The sequence below is a fragment of the Microcaecilia unicolor genome, chromosome 10 (assembly GCF_901765095.1).
Source record: "Microcaecilia unicolor chromosome 10, aMicUni1.1, whole genome shotgun sequence".
NCBI lineage: Eukaryota > Metazoa > Chordata > Amphibia > Gymnophiona > Siphonopidae > Microcaecilia > Microcaecilia unicolor.
Genome location: NC_044040.1, coordinates 153,813,567 through 153,837,326, shown reverse-complemented (window position 1 = coordinate 153,837,326; position 23,760 = coordinate 153,813,567). Strand labels below are relative to the sequence as shown.

The 23,760-nt window shown below is 48.5% G+C and overlaps 1 protein-coding gene across 2 annotated transcripts in view; it reads left to right on the top strand.

Moving 5' to 3' along the window:
* LOC115478870 (glypican-5-like) overlaps positions 1 to 23,760 on the top strand; it is a 1,084,132-nt gene that overhangs the window by 335,284 nt on the left and 725,088 nt on the right. For both annotated transcript variants that reach the window (XM_030216505.1, XM_030216504.1), the window contains exon 4: positions 3,119 to 3,252. In XM_030216505.1, coding sequence (XP_030072365.1) covers positions 3,119 to 3,252 — 134 coding nt within the window. The remainder of the gene's footprint in view (positions 1 to 3,118; positions 3,253 to 23,760) is intronic.

Genomic DNA, 23,760 nt, shown 5'->3' with positions numbered 1-23,760 from the left:
CTCAAGAACCCCTCTCACCCTCACATGGGCCTAGCCCCATTAGGCTACATTTAAAAGCAGTGGTGTTTCAGGGGTGTCTTTGAACAGGAGTGAGGCCCATTCGCTCCTGCCCATTCTGGCACTTTCAGAAAAATGGCACCCCTAGAAATTATCTCAGACAACTACTGCTAGGGGCTCATGTTTCCTTATAAGCTCTAATTTTATTTATTTATTGCTCATAGGGCAGTATGGGCCCCTAGCAATCTGTTTAGAACTTGCCTTATGTTGGTATTATTGTAAGGTGATAGGACAGAGTAGCACCAGGAAAGTGGCTGTCTTCCAACCAGAAGGTCACAGATGCAAGTCTGGCCTGTTCATGATAACAGTTAATGCTTTAGCTGAGTTCTTCTATTAGCTTTTTTATTTAGGTAAGGTAACTGACATGAGGAGCACATTTTCAAATGAGAAAAACATCCAAAAAGTGGCATAAATCTGCATTTGGATGTTTTTCTCACAAAAATGTCCAAATTGGTTTTTTAAACCAAATTTTTAGACGTTTTTCTATTAAGTCCATCAGAAGTATGTTCAAATCACAAGGGCGAAAACCAGCGGCGGCCATCTCTAACGCCGGCGATCTCTAAGGGCGGCCCAAATGTTGAGATTTGGCCGTCCCCGACCGTATTATTGAAACGAAAGATGGCCGGCCATCTTGTTTTGATAATACAGTCGGGTACGCCGCTTTACAGATGGCCGCCCTTATAGATTGCCGGCCCCGTTCGATTATGCCCCTCTATGTTACTATGTAAAATCATGACTAGAACTTTTAAAATAAGGGTCCTAGGGCCACTTACATTTAAATATGTCATTTACATGTACAAATACTGGCAAGTAATAATTATGAGTTATTACTAAAATTGGGGGACTTTTACTAAAGATTAGTGCATGTTATCTGCAGCAGGGCCCATAGGAATAAAATGGCTCTTGTGGCAGATAACATGAGGTAGGAGTCCTTTTACTAGGTGCGACGAAAAATGGCCTATGCTGGTATAGACGCGTGTATTGGATGCGCGCAGGTTCATTTTTCAGCATGCCTGCAAGCCCTATTTTTTGGCCGAAAATGGACATGCGGCAAAATAAAAATTGGTGCGCATCCATTTTGGGCCTGAGACCTTACTGCCACCCACTGACCTAGTAATAAAGTCTCACACGTTAACCAGGCGGTAATGGTCTACATGCGTACAATGCCGGATACTGCCCGGTTAGTGCTGTGCGCTGGAAATTTTCTGGTTTGTCTAGTGGATGCGCGTAAAAAATGAAATTATCCCCCGGGCCAGGCGGTAGCCGGGTGGTAGTTCAAAATTGACATGTGTAGGACACGTGTATGCGCCTACGTGGCTTAGTAAAAGGGCCCCTTAATCTTTAGTAAAAGACCCCCATTATGACAATTTGATTTGTGTCAACTAATAGTAAAATTTAAAAAGCACTGCTTTGTAGTGTTCTCTCAGAGTCCTCAGAATCACTGGCTTTTTTACAGAAGGATAAATACAGAGGGTAATTTTATAACAGATTGACTAGGATAAGAGCATAAGAACTTCCTATTTAGGCGCTGTTTTATAAAGAAAAATAGGTTCCTATATTTTTGATAAAATACTAGGAGTAAGCAGCAGGCACAGACATTGCGCTGCTGTAAATTTCTGAGCCAATATTTGTCATGAATTATAATGTTGTATAATCTGTGTGCATGCTTGTGTCCTCCACCCATGCTCCGACCTGAACATGCCCACCTGCAAAATATGCACCATCATGTCATGACATATACTTTTCAACTAGTCTTATCCACATGTAAATGGTTAAGGGACCCTTTTATTAAGCTGTGCAGCTAATACAGGAGAAATGGCCTAATGCAGGACATGCAAAAGAGTTCTGTTACTTTTGCCATCTGTGTGTGCTAAGCGCGTGATATTTATTTTTTCTTCTTCTTCTTTTTTTGAAGGAGGCATGTCAGGGGTGGAGATTAGATACAGATACGCTAATCATGCTAACTTTATCTCTATTCTAATTGGTTAGTGTATCTTTAATGTGGGAGCTTTTACCGCCTCCTATAAGTGCTCCAGCATTAATGTTTTTATATGGCCATGCATAAAAGCTAATATTAGTGAATGTTATAAATGTGGGTTTTCATAAAAGAATGTAAACATCAGGAAAAGTAAGAGAGGAAAAAGCCCCAAGAAGCTCCCAGTAGTTAACAATTAGTTGGTCGAGAAGGACTTCTTCATCATTGGCATAAAAAACCTCCCAATGCAATGTACATTTTTATTCAGTTTCTACAATTTTCAAAACTTAGAAATACTTAGCTGCATAATGTCTTTCTCCAAATCCAAAACAGACCGAGAGGTTTATTTATACCAATGATGAAGAAGTCCTGCTCGACCAGCTAATTGTTAACTGCTGGGAGCTTCTTGAGGCTCTTTCCTCCCTTGCTTTTTCTGATGTTTACATTCTTTTATGAGAACCCACATTTCAAATAATATTGTTTGATGATTTGGCTCTCATCCCAGTGTTACATTTTAGTTGAAATTAGCAAATGGCCAGAAATGCATTAAATAGAAAAAAAAAGCCCTTCTTGACAGCTTCAGTAGAAATAGGCTTAGCATGTGGGAAAGGCCCGTGTAAGGATGTGCTATACCCGTTTACTAGCACAGCTTAGTCAAAGGCTCCTAAAATACCCCAAACTGATCATTTTAAGGGGCCGTTTTATGAAGTGGTGGTAAGCCCAACTTGGGCTTACTGGTTGCTAAAAAGGAAGTACCAAACAAATAGAGAGGGCAATACAGCATACAAACAAAGTATACAAACAAAAAAGGAAAAAAAAATATACAAACAAAAAGAGAGAAAAAAAAGCAACACTGGGCCTTCAAGATTAGGACAACAGGAGTACTTTATTAACAGGTGACCCGGCATGGGCCGTGTTTTGGCGTCAAATGACGCCTGCCTCAGGGGTCAAATTTGACCCCTTTTGCCACAGCTTCGTAAGAGGACCCCTAAGTAAATTTCAGAATTACCCTGAAAAGTTTTGATTTGTTTTCATTTCATTATAGCAATGGTGTTAACATAGTGTTTTTTGTTGTGTGTCTTACAGGTAGATAAGGTATGTGGACAGCTGGATAAGAGGGTAATAAAATTCTCTCAAGACTCTATGATGCAAACTGAGGGAGCATCTGAAACCTATCACCTCCCTGAATCACGTACTACAGCTCTGAACTCTAAAAGAAGGTACAATAACTTCACATATTAACTGAAAATTATTTTATGTTGTGTAGAAACTATTTACATACAGCAGTTCTCCAGGAGACTCATAAATTTTCTGTTCTAATGTAGCCTGACTTCTTTAGCATCAGTTAGTCTGCTATATTGCAGTCACAAAAGACTCCTAAAAGAAGAATAAAACACAAATTCATCTATAGCAATATCAAATTTATTCATAGGGTGTGCAAGGAAAAAATTGGTTTGATTTTTGGATGATCTGGGGGCATTTTTTCCATTCATTTCAGAAAGCAATGCATGTAAACAATGTTTGATGCATGTAAATCAACCTTATATGCATTAATTCAGAGGTTTTGTACACATAAAGTTGATTCATTGCACATTCTGTATGCACATAAAATTTTCTTAAATGAAACCAGAAACTGCATACACATCCCTGTTAATTTGTCACATTGCCATTAGGTTGTGATTTTTAACCCAGTCCTCGGGACACACCAGCCAGTAAGACTTTCAGGATATCCATAAAGAATATGTTTGAGAAAGATCTGACTACAGTACAGGCAGATTTCTCTCATGTATACTTCTTGTGGATAACCTGAAAACCTGATTGGCTTGGTGTGACTGCACTGAGAACCCTTGCATTAGAAAACTGAAAGCCAAAAATGATAAGAACTGGAAAATCTTTACCACCGATCCAATGTAAATCCCCACACCCAGCAACACAGCATAACCAATAATTGTGCTGGACAATACACAATCTTCACTCCCTCCGACCCTCATGCTGCCTGACACACAACCTCATTCGACTACAACATAACCTTGTATTTGTTATCAACCGACTGGCGAATGCCTTTACGGTATTATGTAAGCCACATTGAGCCTGCAAATAGGTGGGAAAATGTGGGGTACTAATGTAACAAATAAATAACTAAATAAATATAATGGCTTAAGAAGCATTCTTTTCTATCACCTTTAAAAATGCAAATCAAAAATAAAATAACCCTGAGCCCTGAGATTTGCTGTATTTGAGTTTTACATATTCAGAGAAATATTGTTTTATATTCTATATTCTTCAGCACTAAGTTCATTCAAAACAGTCTTGAAAGGTCAAAATCTGTTCAAATTTATGAAAAATCTGTTTCTTGCAGTGCCACTAAACATATAAGCCTGGGTCCCTAGCTTGAAGTAAAGGTTTGAGGACAAATTAATTATCTGAAAGAATAGTTTGGTAGTACAGCTATTTTAAATAAGTATTTAGATTGAATAAATATATCAACGTCCTGGCTATTTGTCATTCATTGTGTAAAATGAGAGTTTATATAGAAGCTGTTCATAGCCATGCGCATTGAATAAAGGTGTTACCTCATTGTTCATCTTCAAAAATCTAATATGTATGTAGACAAGTTTTCTTTGTACTTTGGGGTCCTTTTACTAAGGTGTGCTGAAAAATGGCTTGTGGTAGTGTAGGTGCGGGTTTGGGTGCTCGGCGATCCATTTTTTAGCACGCCTGTAAAAAAAGGCCTTTTTTGCCGAAAATGGACGTGCGGCAAAATGAAAATTGCTGTGCATCCATTTTGGGTCTGAGATCTTACCACCAGCAATTGACTTAACAATAAAGACTCACATGATAACCGGGTGGTAATGACCTTTCCTTGTCATCAAGCAGATGCAGCCATTACAGATGGGTTGTGTCCATCAACCAGCAGAGGGAGATAGAGAGCACACTTTTTTCAGTGCCTCATACCAGCTTGCTCCACTGCCTCTCTTCAGTATTCTCTATCTCCCCTAGCAGAGTGGCTGCAGCTTCTTCGAGCTCCATCTAAAATCTGCCTGGAGGTTGCTCCTGTGCTTTTGCCAGTTGTTAGCAGGGGTGTTGTAGGCTATAGCAGCTTCACTTTAAAGGCACATAGGTTCGCCCTTTCCCTGCCTTACCCATACCTCCGTGGATGTGGACACATTGCTTAGCTTTCCCTGTCCTTCTCCACCAACAGTGGATGCAGGCACATAGGTTCGCCCTTTCCCTGCCTTTCCCACTCATCTGAGCCTCCGGAGTTCTATTTACCTCTGCTTTCCTCACAGCGTAAAAAAAAAAAAAAGCGCTTAGACGCTGGAACAGAGGTTTTTCCTTGCCTTTTTCTGTGGGACCGGAGCTGTGATACTCGGTCCAGTGAGGTAAGAGTGTTTTCTGACTCCTCCGGGGTGGGCCCGCGATCGGGGCGATTTTGAATTTTACCGCCGTTTTCGGCGATGGCTGCGGAGACAGTAAAGCGCTATTCCAAGTGTGGCAAGCGGGGCTCTGTAAATCGTGCTGTACAGATGTTAGAGCTGGCCCGAGCATGGCGAGCGACGATTCTTCGCGCTCTGAGCTGGCAGCGGGCGCCATTTTGAATTTACCACATGGCGCGACCTCCACTGAGACGGAGAGTCCTGAGCCCGGGGGGAGGCCTCGGAGTGAGGCTGATATGGGAGCTACTAGCCCTGGCAGAGATCCGGGTGCCCAGGGTGAGTTTTTCTCCCCTGATTTTGTCTTATTAATGCATAAAGCATACATGCTTAAAGGAGCTCTCCCAGAAAGCCCGACATGGGCCTCTTCTAATGCCCCCCTGGTGGATTCTAGCCTGGGTATGCCCTCTGAGGCGTTATTCCCTGATAATTGGCAGAATATGAAGCGCAGAAGGGCTCATTCCCCTTCAGAGAGTGCTGCATCTCCATTTCCCCCCCCCCCCCCCCCCCCCGTGGTCGGGCTGCGAGGATTCGGAGGACTCTGGCAGGCCTTCATGGTCTGAGGAGCCAGAGTCTGTTGCAGAAGTGACTCAGGATCTGGACGATCCATCCGCGGTGAGGATTTTCCACCGTGATGAGCTGCCAGCGCTTATTTCTGATGCCCTGCAGGCTCTCTCTATTAAGGACCCTGCCAGTGGCACAGCCTCCTCTGTGAATCCTAGGATGGCTAGTACCAAAAAGCCTGCTCAAGCCTTTCCTTTGCATAACTCCATCCAAGAGCTTATTTCGGCTCAATGGGCTGACCCCGAGGGACCTTTGGGGCAATTATACCCTCTGAGTAAGGAGCATATGGCTCGCTTTGCAGTGCCTAAAGTGGATGCCCTAGTCACAGCTGTGACAAAGAGAACTACCCTCCCTGTTGAAGGAGGTGTTGCCCTGAAGGATATTCAAGACCGTAGACTGGAATCAGCACTTAAACGGTCATTTGAAATAGCAGGTCTCACTATTCGGGCGTCTGCATGCAGTTGTTATGCTGCTAGAGCCCGGTGATGGAGCGGAGCCCTTTTCAGATGTGGCTCCGTGGATGGAGTCAGCCTTGTCCTTTCTTGCTGACGCCCTTTATGATATTGTCAGAGCTTCGGCTAAACACATGGCAGTAGCAGTGGTGGCTCGCCGTCTTCTTTGGCTACGGCATTGGGCGGCGGACATGGCCTCTAAGCAAAGGTTGGTGAAGTTGCCCTTTCAAGGCCTTCTCCTGGTTGGTGAGGAGTTGGAGAAAATTGTGAAGGGCCTGGGTGAGGCTAAACCCCAGCGCTTGCCCGAAGATAGGCCTCGGCCTTCCTCTAAGGGTGCGGCGGTCCACTCCTCTTACAGACCTCGCTTCCGTGAAGCTCGAAGGTACCGCCCGGGGCGTTCTGCTGGGTTCACTTCTCGTGTCCGTTTTCAGCAGAGGAACTCCTTTAGCTTGGACAAACGTTCCACAGCCACTGGCTCAAGGCCTGGAGTTCAGGGGCGACCCTCTCAATGATGGTGCGCCGGCCCTCTCCTTGAGTCCTGTCATCGGAGGACGTCTTTCCCTCTTTGCCGAGGAGTGGGCCAACTTTTCCTCAGATCAGTGGGTCTTGGACCTGATCAGAGACGGTTACAGAATAGAATTCGACGCCCCTGTAAGAGACGTGTTGGTGGAGTCCCGATGCGGTTCTGCCGCCAAACGGGCGGCGGTAGAGGAGACTTTACAAGGTCTGATTCAGATAGGGGCCGTGTCCCCGGTACCTCCCGCCGAACACGGCTGTGGCCGCTACTCCATCTACTTTGTGGTGCCGCGAAAAGGAGGGTCTTTTCGCCCTATTCTGGACTTAAAAGAATTAAACAAGTCCCTGAGAGTGCGGCATTTTCACATGGAAACCCTGCGCTCCGTCATTGCGGCGGTACAGCCAGGAGAGTTTCTCACGTTTCTGGACCTGAAAGAAGCTTACTTGCACATTCCAATTTGGCCCCCGCACCAGACGTTTCTGAGGTTTGCGGTGATGGGAAAGTATTTCCAGTTCCGGGCCTTGCCTTTTGGCCTCGCCACAGCTCCCCGCACCTTTTCGAAGGTTATGGTGGTAGTAGCTGCCTTTCTAAGGCGAGAGGGTATTCGGGTTCACCCGTACCTGGACAACTGGCTCATTTGAGCAAACTCTGCTGCAGAGAGTCAGCATGTAACAGCCAGAGTGGTCTCAGTACTTCAATCTCTGGGCTGGGTCGTTAATTTGGCCAAAAGTCACCTGACCCCCTCGCAGTCTCTAGAATATTTGGGGGCCAGGTTCGACACAGCCTCAGGGTATGTGTACCTACCCGAGCAAAGGCGGTGCAAGCTTCAGAATCAGGTCCGTTTGCTCCTGAGGATGCCCTCCCGCGAGCTTGGGACATTGTCCAGCTGCTTGGATTGATGACGGCCACCATGGAACTGGTGCCCTGGGTGAGAGCGCACCTGAGACCTCTACAGTATGCTCTACTCCAAAGATGGTCTCCAGTATCTCAGGATTACCGATGCAGACTCTCTTGGCTCCCTGTGGCCTGACTCAGCATGGAGTGTGGTTCTCAGACAGCATGCTGCGGCGAGGAATGCTGTTGGCGCTCCCCGATTGGTGCCTAGTGGTGACAGATGCCAGTCTGAAAGGCTGGGGCGCACATTGCAAGGGGAAGCATGCCCAGGGTCTATGGACACCCGAGGAGTCGGAGTGGTCCATCAACCGCCTAGAGTTGAAAGCGGTGTTTCAGGCTCTTCTGGCCTTCCAAGTGACCCTGGAAGGATTGGCTGTCAGAGTGATATCGGACAACACGACAGCAGTGGCCTACATAAATCGACAAGGCGGCACGCAGGCCGAACAAATTTGCCACTGGGCCGAGCTGCATCTACAGTTTCTGTCGGCAGCTCACATTGCAGGTCAGAGCAACGTGCAAGCCGATTATCTAAGCAGGCATCAGATCGATCCAGCGGAGTGGAAACTTGCAGACGAAGTGTTCCTGCAGATATGTGCCAAGTGGGGCAAGCCCGTGATGGATCTATTGGCGACAAGCATCAATGCCAAGGTCCCGTGCTTTTTCAGCAGACGGAGAGATCCTCGCTCGGTGGGGTTGGATGCCTTGGCTCAACCCTGGCCTCCAGGCCTACTGTATGTGTTCCATCCGTGGCCCTTGATAGGGCAAGTGCCCCTGCGGATTCGGCTGCATCCAGGAGAAGTGGTTCTCGTCGCCCCGGATTGGCCCAGGAGGCCTTGGTATGCGGACCTCCGACAGATGCTCATAGAGGATCCCCTTCAGTTACCTCTGGTTCCCAACCTGTTGTCACAGGGTCCGGTGACCATGGAGGATGCCGGCCGATTTGGTCATGGCCTGGCGATTGAGAGGGCGCAATTGAGAGGCAGAGGCTATTCCAATAAAGTAATTGCCACTCTCCTGCAAGCCCGCAAGCGTTCCACTTCCGTGGCTTATGCCAGGATTTGGCGCCAGTTTGAAGTCTGGTATGCTTCCAGAGAGATCACACCCCTGCGGGCTCCTGTCTCGCCGATCCTGGACTTTTTGCAGGATGGTGTACAAAAAGGCTTGGCCTATAATTCCCTGCGGGTGCAAGTGGCAGCGTTAGCCTCCCTGCGTGGCAAGGTTGAAGGCGTGTCTTTGGCTGCTCATCCGGATGTGGCACGGTTTCTTAGAGGGGTGCTTCGGCTCCGTCCTCCCGTGCGTGCACCTTGTCCAGCTTGGAACCTGGGGCTAGTGCTGAAGGCCCTTCAGGGTGCTCCCTTTGAACCGCTTCGGTGTGCTTCAGAGAAAGATTTGACACTGAAGGCCGTCTTGTTAGTGGCCATTACTTCGGCGAGACGGGTGTCAGAGCTCCAGGCGCTGTCCTGTAGAGACCCTTTTCTGCAGTTTTCAGAGTCCGGGGTCATGGTTCGGACCGTGCCTTCCTTCTTGCCTAAGGTGGTTTCAGCGTTTCACCTAAACCAACCTATTTTCTTTCCCTCCTTTGTCGAGGAGGAGTTTCCAGAATCTTTTGGGCAATTGCACCTGTTGGACGTGCGCAGGACTCTGCTGCAGTATCTGCGAGTTACTAACTCTTTCAGGACCTCTGATCATCTGTTTGTTTTGCTATCAGGTCCTCGCAGAGGGTCTCCAGCGTCTAAAGCCACTATTGCCCGCTGGCTTAAAGAATCTATCTTTTCAGCTTATTTGCTTGCCGGCCGGCCTCCGCCTGATGCCTTTAAGGCGCATTCCACTAGAGGAATTTCCTTTTCTTGGGCTGAAACTGGAGCACTCTCTCTTGAAGAGATTTGTAGTGCAGCAACATGGGCTTCTAAGCTCTCTTTTGCCCGACATTACAAGCTGAATGTGGCTGCCAGGAGGGACGCACATTTTGGAGCGCAAGTGCTGGCGCGTGGTGTGGCTTGTTCCCACCCTATCTAGGGATTGCTTGATACATCCCATCTGTAATGGCTGCATCTGCTTGATGACAAGGAAGGGAAAATTAGGTTCTTACTGTGATAATTTTCTTTCCTTTAGTCATAGCAGATGCAGCCATGATCCCTCCCTGTCTGATGCTATCTGCTGTAAATCTATTTCAGGTTCTGTTCGTGTTTCCTGGAGATTCCGTCCTTGGGAGAAAGTCGGAAAACAGTCTTCAGGATTCTTGTTCAATTAAAGGAGGATGACTTAATTCCCTCCAGTTTCATGTTTTGGAGGATGAGTTTATTCCCTCCGGGAGGATGTTTCATTCCCTCCATTCTGAGTTAATGCCCTTTGTTGTAGGGCCATTGCTCGCTGTGAGGAAAGCTTATGTTATTCCCATTGCGGTTTGCCATACTGCTTTGGAAGCTTCAAATACTGAAGAGAGGCAGTGGAGCAAGCTGGTATGAGGCACTGAAAAAAGTGTACTCTCTATCTCCCTCTGCTGGTTGATGGACACAACCCATCTGTAATGGCTGCATCTGCTATGACTAAAGGAAAGAAAATTATCACGGTAAGAACCTAATTTTCCCACGCGCGCCTGAAAATAAAAAATATTTTTCAGACGCGAGTATTGGACGCGCACCAAAAATGAAATTATCGCTAGAGCCACGCGGTAGTCGGGTGGTAACTCCATTTTGGCATGCGTTGGGCATGCGTAGACGCTTATGCAGCTTAGTAAAAGGGCCCCTTTAATTTTTTAAAATAAATGATCTCACATACCATTAATAATGTTGGTGCAAATCATGTTCTTGAAGCACACCTAACTTGATTTCAGTATAAATATGCAGAGGATAGATTTGCATTTGTTGGAGACAGAGGGCTCCTTTTACTAAGCTGCGGTAAACACTACATAAGTACATAAGTAATGCCATACTGGGAAAAGACCAAGGGTCCATCGAGCCCAGCATCCTGTCCACGACAGCGGCCAATCCAGGCCAAGGGCACCTGGCAAGCTTCCCAAACGTACAAACATTCTATACATGTTATTCCTGGAATTTTGGAGTTTTCCAAGTCCGTTTAGTAGCGGTTTATGGACTTGTCCTTTAGGAAACCGTCCAACCCCTTTTTAAACTCTGCTAAACTAACCGCCTTCACCACTTTCTCCGGCAACGAATTCCAGAGTTTAATTACACGTTGGATGAAGAAATATTTTCTTCGATTTGTTTTAAATTTACTACACTGTAGTTTCATCGCATGCCCCCTAGTCCTAGTATTTTTGGAAAGCGTGAACAGACGCTTCACATCCACCTGTTCCACTCCACTCATTATTTTATATACCTCTATCATGTCTCCCCTTAGCCGTCTCTTCTCCAAGCTGTATAGCCCTAGCCTCCTTAGTCTTTCTTCATAGGGAAGTCGTCCCATCCCCGCTATCATTTTAGTCGCCCTTCGCTGCACCTTTTCCAATTCTACTATATCTTTCTTGAGATGCGGCGACCAGAATTGAACACAATACTCAAGGTGCGGTCGCACCATGGAGCGATACAACGGCATTATAACATCCTCACACCTGTTTTCCATACCTTTCCTGATAATACCCAACATTCTATTCGCTTTCTTAGCCGCAGCAGCACACTGAGCAGAAGGTTTCAGTGTGTTATCGACGACGACACCCAGATCCCTTTGTTGGTCCGTAACTCCTAACGTGGAACCTTGCATGACGTAGCTATAATTCGGGTTCTTTTTTCCCACATGCATCACCTTGCACTTGCTCACATTAAACATCATCTGCCATTTAGCCGCCCAGTCTCCCAGTCTCGTAAGGTCCTCTTGTAATTTTTCAAAATCCTGTCGCGATTTAACGACTTTGAATAACTTTGTGTCATCAGCAAATTTAATTACCTCGCTAGTTACTCCCATCTCTAAATCATTTATAAATATATTAAAAAGCAGCGGTCCTAGCATGGACCCCTGAGGAACCCCACTAACTACCCTTCTCCATTGTGAATACTGCCCATTTAACCCCACTCTCTGTTTCCTATCCTTCAACCAGTTTTTAATCCACAATAGGACATTTCCTCCCATCCCATGACCCTCCAATTTCCTCTGTAGCCTTTCATGAGGTACCTTGTCAAACGCCTTTTGAAAATCCAGATACACAATATCAACCGACTCCCCTTTGTCCACATGTTTGTTCACTCCTTCAAAGAATTGAAGTAAATTGGTCAGGCAAGATTTCCCCACACAAAAGCCATGCTGACTTGGTCTCAGTAATCCATGTCCTCGGATGTGCTCTGTAATTTTGTTTTTGATAATAGCCTCTACCATTTTCCCCGGCACCGACGTCAGACTCACTGGTCTGACCACAGCTGGAAAGGACTTACTGTGGGATGTACTGAGATGTCTTGCGCTAAAAGCCCAGTGTGCACATACAAACCACACTCTAAAAAATAAAATTTATTTTTGCACGGAGGGGGTGTCTGTAGGGGTAAAATAGGCTACATTGTCATGAGCTTACTGATGAGTATGGGATTAACGCATGAGCCCTTACCACCTACAAAATAGATGTTGGTAAGGGCTCACATGCTAATTTTTAATAATGGCAGTGCACTAATGACAACACTTAGGGGACCTTTTACTAAGCAGTGGTAAGCCCACAGCAGGCTTGCTGTGCAGCAATCCATACCTACCAGTGGCATAGCCAGAAGGCAATTTTTGGGTAGGCCAACAGGTTGGATGGGTGGGCAGTAGAGAAACACCTGCCACCTGATGCACCCATACCCTGCCCCTGCCCCTACTGCATGCCTACCTCACTTCCAATAACTTCAGTGAGGATAGCAGTGCTGGCTTCAGTGGCTGCAGGCCACAATGAGGGCTATGGAAAGTACATGAGGGTGCACTCTTCATCTTCCATTGAGCCATGGTTCTCCAACACACATAGACTTCCCCCAAATATTCTGCATCCACAGAACCCCCTAGCCCTCCTCCAACAGTAGATATGCGTCCATTTTGGGCCTGAGACCTTTGCGCCACCCATTCACTTAGCGGTAAGGTGTCACGCGTTAACCGGGCAGTAATCTTCAGCACCTATACAATGCCGATTACCGCCTGGTTAGCACCACACTCTGGAAATTTTCTGGCATGCGTAAAAATTTAAATTACCGTCCGGGTCACGCAGTAGCCCGGTGGTAGTTCTGAATTGACGCATGTTGAGCGTGCATAGGCAACTACGTGTCTTAGTAAATGTGCCCCTTAACCCTCCATTGCCCCAGGTACAAAACTTAGATAGTGAACCCTCTGGGGACAGAGAAAGTACCTGTATATGACATGTACAGCACTGCGTACATCTAGTAGCACAATAGAAATGATTAGTAGAAGTCTGGCATCTCTGTTTCCCTTCCTTCCCCCCTTGTGCTCTTCCAGGAGCTCTCTCCCTTCTCTCCAGCACCCTCCTCCTCTTTTTCCTCCCACATCCAGCAGCTCTCTCCCTTTTCTCCAGCCCCCTCCTCCTCCTCTCAAATCTGGCACCTCTCACCCTTCCCTCCAGTCCCCTTCTTCTCTTCCTCCCAGAAGTCAATCACCTCTCTCCCTTCAATCCAGCCCCTTCCTTCTCTTCCTCTCAGAAGTCCAGCAGCTCCCTTCCCTCCATCCTCCTCTTCCTCTTCCTCCAACATCCAGCAGTTCTCTCACTTCCCTCCAGCCCCCTCCTCCCCTTCCTCCCATGTCCAGCACCTTTCTACCTTCAATCCAGCCTTCCTTCTCTTTCTCCCAGACCTCCAACAGTTCTCTCCCTTCCCTCTAGCCCCTCCTACTCCTCCTCTTCCTCCCATGTGCAGCAGGTCTATCTGGGGGTGGAACTTCTGCCTGCGCCCAGTCCAAAGAGGGCGCAGGCAGTAGTTCCACCCCAGAGTGCAACATTTCTGGCACTAGTGGAAATATTTGAAAAATATTTCTGCAGGGGTTACCCAATGGTAATTGGTCATTGTTGCATGCTGCCTGGTTACTTCCAGGTTAGCACAAGAGCCCTTACTGACACCTCAATGGGTGGCAGTAAATGCTCCCCTCCTGAATGGCCGCACAGGATGTGCAATCTTACCACATGGCCATTTCTTTTTTCCAGCTTTTTACCTGCTGTGGTAAAAAGGACCTCAGTGTACGGCAAAAATGACCACCACTGCTAGCCCAGTGCCCCTTTTACTGCAGTTTAGTAAAAAGACCCCTTAACTAGCCAAGTGCCAACTCCGCCCCCAGTACCCCCACAAAATAGCCAGTTTTCAGTTCAGCACTAACCAGTTATTTTCAGAAGCATTAACTGTCGATTTGAATATTGACACCTTATTTATTTAGGGACATTTTTACTAAAGCTATGGGCTTCAGATTCTATATAGCATGCCTAGAGTTCCGCACTGAATTCTTAACGCGCGTAATTTAATTGGCTTAACAAGCTGATCAGTGTGGTTAACAGCACTTAACAAGCAATATTGAAAACTAATTGGCAATAATTAGAATTTATGTGCAGTTGAGGACGCCCAAAACCGGCTTTTGATTATGCCGATTTGGGCGACCCTGGGAGAAGGACGCCCATCTTCCGATTTGTGTCGAAAGATGGGCGTCTTTCTCTTTCGAAAATAAGCCTGAGAGTGTCTGTAATTTATAAAAATTGGTTCTAACAATCTTCACTTCTTATGATTCACCAGTAAAAGGAGAATCTTGCTAACCCAAATCCCTAACCTTAAATGATGTCTCACAAGAACCCCAACATGTAAGCCGCATTGAGCCTGCCATGAGTGGGAAAGCGTGGGGTACAAATGTAACAAAATAAATAAAATAAACTTGCTAAGCGTATTCTGTAACACACTACACCTAAATTCTAATGTACACAGGTGAAAATGGGCATGGTTATGGGTGGGAAAATGGGCATTTCGTGGGTTCCAAAATTTACATACATAGTTACAGAGTATGGCCCAGTGTGTGTAAATTTACATGCGTGGATTTAAGCCACATTTTTGTTGGTGTAAATGGAGGCCCGTAACTTTAGGCACTAGGATATCAATTAAGTATATTCTATATACCACGCTTAAATATAGAATACGCTTAGGCAAAAATGTTTTTCTGCATGGATTTTCTAGGCGTCATATATAGAATTTCCCCCGTAGTGCGTGCTAAGCTTTAGTAAAAAGGCCCCTTATTTTGTTGTTTGATTAGTTAATCCTTTTGCTTCCTCAAGGATATGTGCACAGCCTATATGGAAGAGAGAAATGAGAACATGGGAAAAAAAATAAACCTAAGAATAAAGCAAGTTGTTGTGTGCAAGATTGTGGTTGCTTTCACTCCTCTAGTTCAAGATCGTACTGTATTTTTATTAAAGTCTTTGGAGCAAGGGAGCAAGGCAATGTGCTCAGAGAAAATAATGTCAGTTCATTTGGGCTTTTTCCCCTAATTTTCAGATTTTTCAGTATATTTCACACAATTCTTTTAATTGTTTTACTTGCATTAAAAGTTTTAACACATCCTAATCAGCTTAATGTGTGTTAATTGGTAGGTACATGCATGTTAGATTGGTTTTGCACACACTGAGGGACCCTTTTATAAAGCAGCAGTAAGTCCAATGTGGGCTTCCTGCATCTTATTCTGGGAATACCGCTGACCCAACGAGCGGCCGGTGGTAGTTCTGGGTCGAGCACACATCATTTCCGTGGAAAAAATAAAAACCCAGGAAATGGTTAGCATGGTGGTAACCCGGTGGTACTCGAGCATCGCTGCAATAATAACCATGGAAATGGTTAATTCGGCGGTAACCCGAAAGTAATCGGGCATTGCTGTGGGCTGTCCTGTTACTGTTGGGTTACTGCAGGAGCCCTTGTGCTCCCCTCCACATAGCCATGCGGTAAAAGTTATCTTACCGCGTGGTCATATTTTTGGTGGGGTCTTTTACCTGCTGCAGTAAAAAGGGCCCTGGCGCACCGTAAAAATGGCTACCGTAGGGCCCCTTTTTCCGCAGCTTGGTAAAAGGACCCCGTAAATTTTTAAGACACACTAATGAATACACATTCCTTGAAAGGAAACATTTTATGGATTTTCTCCCTCCTTGAGGGATTTGACATTCTAGGTATTTGGTACGTTAGTGCTAAAGGAAAGCTAATTTTCAGAAAATATTTCACAGTCCTTCCTCCTCCCTCTCAGAGAGTGGGTGAGAGGAGAGGGAAGGATTCTCAACAAGTCTTTAATAGTAACATCTAGTGTCAGGCACAGCATATGTGTACTCAGTGTTGAGTGCACTTGTGACTGGAGGATCCTTCCTGAGGACTGGTGTAATGGCTAAGCTTAGATGATAGGAAGGAGATGTTTTGAAAATGGGGAAAAAAGAGCTGAGTAGTTGTGAATGAAGACTTACGGCTCATTAGCCTCAGTAGAAACCAATTCTAAGTGATCTAGAAGCCCAAAAAAGTAGGAGCATATTTCTGATTCAAAACAAAGTGCTCCTTTTACTAAGGTGCACTGACAGATTTAGCGCACACTAACGATTAGTGAGCACTACATGCTAAGATGCCTATAGGAATAAAATGGACTAATGTGCTTCTTAGCATTTAGCACACATTAATCATTAGCACGCACTAAATCTGTTAGCGCACCTTAGCAAAAGAAGCCCAAAATGTTTACTTTTATAAGACCACTGCACTGAATATCTGTGTATGTTGAGGAGTTCAGTTGCATGACATTATTAATTGATTTATAAACCTGTTGTTGTTATTGTTTATTTGTGTAGATATACTTTCTCCGAGGACAAGCAGGCTGCTTGTTCTCACGACTGGGTTGACGTCCGCGGCAGCCCCCACCAACCGGAAAAAGCTTCGCGGGACGGTCGGCACGCAGGGCACGCCCACCGCGCATGCGCGGCCGTCTTCCCGCCCGTGCGCGACCGCTCCCGCCAGTTACTTTTTTCCCGCGACTGAGAGAGTCGTGTTTTTGCAACTCTCTCGTTTCAGCCGCCGGAATTTTCGACCGCGTTTACGCGGGTCGTCGCTCTTGGCCCTTTTGGCCTCTTCTTCTTTCAGTTTCGTTTGTTATCCAAAAAAAAAAAAAAAAAAAAAAGAATTTTGCGCGTGTGGAGCACGCGCTCCTCCTTTTTCCCTCGCTTTCTAGCGGGGACGCCTCGTTGCGGCCTAGTGGCCGCTCGGTCGGTTTCAATTTTCGTGGTGTGATTTTAGCCACCATTGCCGACTTTGACTTCGCCGACGCGATTTTTCCGTCGATGTCCTCGAAGGTCCCGAGTGGATTTAAAAAGTGTGGTCGCTGCGGCCGGCCGATCTCGCAGACCGACACCCACGCTTGGTGCCTCCAGTGCCTCGGGCCGGAGCACAATCTCAAGTCGTGTGCTTTGTGTCTCGGTCTCCGGAAACGGACTCAGGTTGCGAGGCAAGTTCTGCGGGACCGTCTTTTTGGAACTTGCGCCGGCCCCTCGACGTCGACCTCGACGGCATCGGTATCGAAGGCCGGTTCTTCGGTACCGGTATCGATGCCCGAGACATCGGCACCGATGGCAGCGACCCCAGGAGAACAGGTCCCGTCGGCCCGCCGGTCCGCCGGCGAGAGTGGGGTAGAGAGACCGCGTGGGCAGTCGGCCCCGGTCACTCCCTCAACTCGTGAGCCACGGGACCGAACCCTGTCGGACCCGGTACCTCGAGACCGAGGGGGATCGACCTCCTCCTCCTCCATGCCCTCCGGCACCGGTGACGTGCACCGGAAGAAGGACAAGAAGCGCCGTCACCGGGAGCCCTCGGTGCCTGAGGAGGTGTCGACGCCGAAGCGTCATCACAGAGAGGAGAGATCTCCGTCGGTGGTGGAGGTACCGACGCGTCGGGGTTCCGGCACCTCGGTGCCGTCTCCTGGCCCCCAGCAGCTTCTGGCACCGACACCCTTGCCGGCCCCACCGCCTTTCTCGGCAGCGGGCCTGGACGAGTGCCTCAGAGCCATCCTTCCGGGGCTCCTGGAAGGGCTGATGCGCCAGGCTGTGCCGGCGCCGGGGGTGCTTGCGCCCTCGGCGCCGATGACTGTGGCGCCGGCGAGCTCTAGCCCGGCGCCGGGGCAGTCGACACCGCCGCCGCTTGCGGTGCCGGTCTCGACAGCCACGCAGGTGGAGTCCCCGTCGACGTCGATGGAGGGAGCTCCGTCCCCGCCGGCGCGGGAGTCCACCGCTCGACGACACCGAGGCCTCGGTGCCTCGACGTCGAGCCGGGCCCGGTACCGGACTCAGCTACATGAGCTAATGTCCGATACCGAGGATGAGGACTCGTGGGGGGAAGAGGAGGACCCGAGATATTTCTCCTCAGAGGAGTCTACGGGCCTTCCCTCGGACCCCACGCCGTCACCGGAGAGGAAGCTCTCACCTCCTGAGAGTCTCTCCTTTGCCTCCTTTGTGCGGGATATGTCCATAAGCATTCCCTTTCCCGTGGTCTCTGTGGAAGAGCCGAGGGCCGAGATGCTCGAGGTCCTCGACTATCCATCACCACCTAGAGAGTCCTCCACGGTACCGCTGCACAATGTCCTGAAGGAGACGCTGCTCCGGAACTGGGTGCGACCATTAACTAATCCCACCATTCCCAAGAAAGCAGAGTCCCAGTACAGGATCCACTCTGACCCAGAGCTCATGCGGCCCCAGTTGCCCCATGACTCAGCGGTCGTGGATTCTGCTCTCAAGAGGGCACGGAGTTCGAGGGATACCGCCTCGGCGCCCCCGGGGCGGGAGTCTCGCACTCTGGACTCATTTGGGAGGAAGGCCTACCAGTCCTCCATGCTCGTGACCCGCATCCAATCGTACCTGCTCTATATGAGCATCCACATGCGGACCAATGTGCAACAGCTGGCGGACCTGGTCGATAAGCTCCCGCCGGAGCAGTCCAGGCCTTATCAGGAGGTGGTCAGGCAGCTGAAGGCGTGCAGAAAGTTCCTGTCCAGGGGGATTTTTGACACCTGTGACGTGGCATCTCGTGCTGCGGCCCAAGGTATAGTGATGCGCAGGCTCTCATGGCTGCGTGCCTCTGACCTGGACAACCGCACCCAGCAGAGACTGGCCGACGTCCCTTGCCGGGGGGATAACATTTTCGGTGAGAAGGTCGAGCAGATGGTGGACCAACTGCATCAGCGGGAAACCGCTCTCGACAAGCTCTCCCACCGGGCGCCTTCAGCACCCGCCCCCACGGGTGGGCGTTTTTCCCGGGCACGGCAGGCTGCACCCTATTCTTTTGCAAAGCGTAGGTACAACCAGCCGGCCCGAAGGCCTCGTCAGGCACAGGGACAGCCCCAGCGCGCTCGTTCTCGTCAACAGCGTGCGCCTAAGCAGCCCCCTGCGCCTCCACAGCAAAAGCCGGGGACGGGCTTTTGACTGGATCCACGGGAACATAGCCGCCCTACAAGTGTCCGTACCGGACGATCTGCCGGTCGGAGGGAGGTTAAAATTTTTTCACCAAAGGTGGCCTCTCATAACCTCCGACCAGTGGGTTCTCCAAATAGTGCGGTGCGGATACGCCCTGAATTTGGCCTCCCTGCCTCCAAATTGTCCTCCAGGAGCTCAGTCTTTCAGCTCCCATCACAAGCAGGTACTTGCAGAGGAACTCTCCGCCCTTCTCAGCGCCAATGCGGTCGAGCCCGTACCACCCGGGCAGGAAGGGCAGGGATTCTATTCCAGGTACTTCCTTGTGGAAAAGAAAACAGGGGGGATGCGTCCCATCCTAGACCTGAGAGGCCTGAACAAATTCCTGGTCAAAGAAAAGTTCAGGATGCTTTCCTTGGGCACCCTTCTGCCAATGATTCAGAAAAACGATTGGCTATGTTCCCTGGATTTAAAGGACGCATACACTCACATCCCGATACTGCCAGCTCACAGACAGTATCTCAGATTCCGCCTGGGCGCACGGCACTTTCAGTATTGTGTGCTGCCCTTTGGGCTCGCCTCTGCCCCACGAGTGTTTACAAAGTGCCTCGTGGTGGTAGCGGCCTACCTACGCAAGCTGGGAGTGCACGTGTTCCCATATCTCGACGATTGGCTGGTCAAGAACACCTCGGAGGCAGGAGCCCTCCGGTCCATGCAGTGCACTATTCAACTTCTGGAGCTGCTGGGGTTTGTGATAAATTACCCAAAGTCCCATCTCCAGCCAACTCAGTCTCTGGAATTCATAGGAGCGCTGCTGAATTCCCAGACGGCTCAGGCCTACCTTCCCGAAGCGAGGGCCACCAATCTCTTGGCCCTGGCTTCGCAGACCAGAGCGTCTCAGCAGATCACAGCTCGGCAGATGTTGAGACTTCTGGGTCATATGGCCTCCACAGTTCATGTGACTCCCATGGCTCGTCTTCACATGAGATCTGCTCAATGGACCCTAGCTTCCCAGTGGTTCCAAGCCACCGGGAATCTAGAAGATGTCATCCGCCTCTCCACCAGTTGTCGCACTTCACTGCTCTGGTGGACCATCCGGACCAATTTGACCCTGGGACGTCCATTCCAAGTTCCGCAGCCCACGAAAGTGCTGACGACGGATGCATCTCGCCTGGGGTGGGGAGCCCATGTCGATGGGCTCCACACTCAGGGTCTGTGGTCCCTCCAGGAAAAGGATCTGCAGATCAACCTCCTGGAGCTCCGAGCGATCTGGAACGCACTGAAGGCTTTCAGAGATCGGCTGTCCTGTCAAATTATCCAAATTCGGACAGACAATCAGGTTGCAATGTATTACGTCAACAAGCAGGGGGGCACCGGATCTCGCCCCCTGTGCCAGGAGGCCGTCGGGATGTGGCGTTGGGCGTGTCGGTTCGGCATGCTCCTCCAAGCCACATACCTGGCAGGCGTAAACAACAGTCTGGCCGACAGACTGAGCAGAGTCATGCAACCGCACGAGTGATCGCTCCATGCCAGAGTGGTACGCAAGATCTTCCGAGCGTGGGGCACCCCCTCGGTGGACCTTTTCGCCTCTCAGACCAACCACAAGCTGCCTCTGTTCTGTTCCAGACTTCAGGCACACGGCAGGCTAGCGTCGGATGCCTTTCTCCTCCATTGGGGGACCGGCCTCCTGTATGCTTATCCTCCCATACCTTTGGTGGGGAAGACCTTACTGAAGCTCAAGCAAGACCGCGGCACCATGATTCTGATAGCGCCCTTTTGGCCCCGTCAGATCTGGTTCCCTCTTCTTCTGGAGTTGTCCTCCGAAGAACCATGGAGATTGGAGTGTTTTCCGACTCTCATTTCGCAGAACGACGGAGCGTTGCTGCACCCCAACCTTCAGTCTCTGGCTCTCACGGCCTGGATGTTGAGGGCGTAGACTTCACTGCGTTGGGTCTGTCTGAGGGTGTCTCCCGGGTCTTGCTTGCCTCTAGGAAGGATTCCACTAAAAAGAGTTACTTTTTCAAGTGGAGGAGGTTTGTCGTGTGGTGTGAGAGCATGGCCCTAGAACCTCGTTCTTGCCCTGCACAGAACCTGCTTGAATACCTTCTGCACTTATCAGAGTCTGGCCTCAAGACCAACTCAGTAAGGAATCACCTTAGTGCGATTAGTGCTTACCATTATCGTGTGGAAGGTAAAGCCATCTCTGGAGAGCCTTTAGTCGTTCGATTCATGAGAGGCTTGCTTTTGTCAAAGCCCCCTATCAAGCCTCCTACTGTGTCATGGGATCTCAACGTCGTCCTCACCCAGCTGATGAAACCTCCTTTTGAGCCACTGAATACCTGCCATCTGAAGTACTTGACCTGGAAGGTCATTTTCCTGGTGGCAGTTACTTCCGCTCGTAGGGTCAGTGAGCTTCAAGCCCTAGTAGCTCATGCTCCATATACCAAATTTCATCACAACAGAGTAGTGCTCCGCACTCACCCAAAGTTCCTGCCGAAGGTGGTGTCGGAGTTCCATCTTAACCAGTCAATTGTCTTGCCAACATTCTTCCCCAGGCCGCATACCCGCCCTGCTGAACGTCAGTTGCACACATTGGACTGCAAGAGAGCATTGGCCTTCTACTTGGAGCGGACACAGCCCCACAGACAGTCCGCCCAATTGTTTATTTCTTTCGACCCTAACAGGCTAGGGGTCGCTGTCGGGAAACGCACCATCTCTAATTGGCTAGCAGATTGCATTTCCTTCACTTACGCCCAGGCTGGGCTGACTCTTGAGGGTCATGTCACGGCTCATAGTGTCAGAGCCATGGCAGCGTCGGTGGCCCACTTGAAGTCAGCCACTATTGAAGAGATCTGCAAGGCTGCGACGTGGTCATCTGTCCACACATTCACATCTCATTACTGCCTCCAGCAGGATACCCGACGCGACAGTCGGTTCGGGCAGTCGGTGCTGCAGAATCTGTTTGGGGTGTAAATCCAACTCCACCCTCCAGGACCCGAATTTATTCTGGTCAGGCTGCACTCTCAGTTAGTTGTTCTTCGTAGGTCAATTTCTGTTGTACCCTCGCCGTTGCGAGGTTCAATTGACCTGGGTTATTGTTTTGAGTGAGCCTGAGAGCTAGGGATACCCCAGTCGTGAGAACAAGCAGCCTGCTTGTCCTCGGAGAAAGGGTATGATACATACCTGTAGCAGTTGTTCTCCGAGGACAGCAGGCTGATTGTTCTCACCTTCCCTCCCTCCTCCCCTTTGGAGTTGTGTTTCATACTTTATTGCTTGTCATTCAACTGGCGGGAGCGGTCGCGCACGGGCGGGAAGACGGCCGCGCATGCGCGGTGGGCGTGCCCTGCGTGCCGACCGTCCCGCGAAGCTTTTTCCGGTTGGTGGGGGCTGCCGCGGACGTCAACCCAGTCGTGAGAACAATCAGCCTGCTGTCCTCGGAGAACAACTGCTACAGGTATGTATCATACCCTGTACCTATCTATGATATTTTGCTTAAACTTCATTTGTTTTTGCATTCATGGTACATTTATTTAGAGTTTGTCTTTAAAGCAAGCATTGAACCTTTTTTTTTGTAAAAAGATAATTATTTAAAAATATCAAAACTTACCACCTGTTACCTTGCTGAATTTTACATTCTTTTTCTTTAAAATTCTGGTAAATATTTGTGATGCAAAACAATATCCTTATTAAATACACTATATACTGACCGATAATCAGCATTATTGAACCGGCCAGGAATGGCTCCTAGCTGGTTAAATATTTAGCCAGCTAAGCGCAAATATTTAGCTTGGGATAGCTGGTTATCTCCGCTAGCGCATAGGGCTAGATTTTATATACAGTGCCTGAAAAATCCGCACAGAAAAAAAATGTATGCCTAGGTGTATTCTGTAAAGTACGCTTAAATTTTATAGAATAGACTTACATTTATGCATGGTATATAGAATACGCTGAGTGGTTCACCAAGTGACTAAATTTAGTTGCGTCCATTTAGGCCTTGCTTTACTTGGTGTAAATCCCGACACCTAAATTAGGCGCAGATCAAGTAGTAGTAGTAGTAGTAGTAGATCGAATGCATTCTATAATAATGTGCATAGATTATAGAAACACCCACACTCCGCCTGTGGTCACGCCCCCTCTTCAACTATGCGACTTAGAATTTAGGCACACCACTTAAAGAATACACTTAGCAAGTTGTGTGTGTAAATCTCAATTAATCAGCACTGATTAGCTAGTTAACTAATTAAGTTATGCACATTGTTATAGAATATGCTTCGGTTTCTGTGCAGATTTTCAGGCACCATATATAGAATCTGGGGGATAGTGGCAAACTGGCTACATCATGCGATATAACCGGCTAGCCGTGAATATTCAGTGCTTCACTGGCTAAGTTTAGCAGCCAAATTAGACCACTTAACTAGCAGTCCTGTCTTTGGCTGATATAAACATAACCGTCCAGTGCTGAATATTAACTTGGCTGGTTAAGTTTAAGCTGGCCCAAA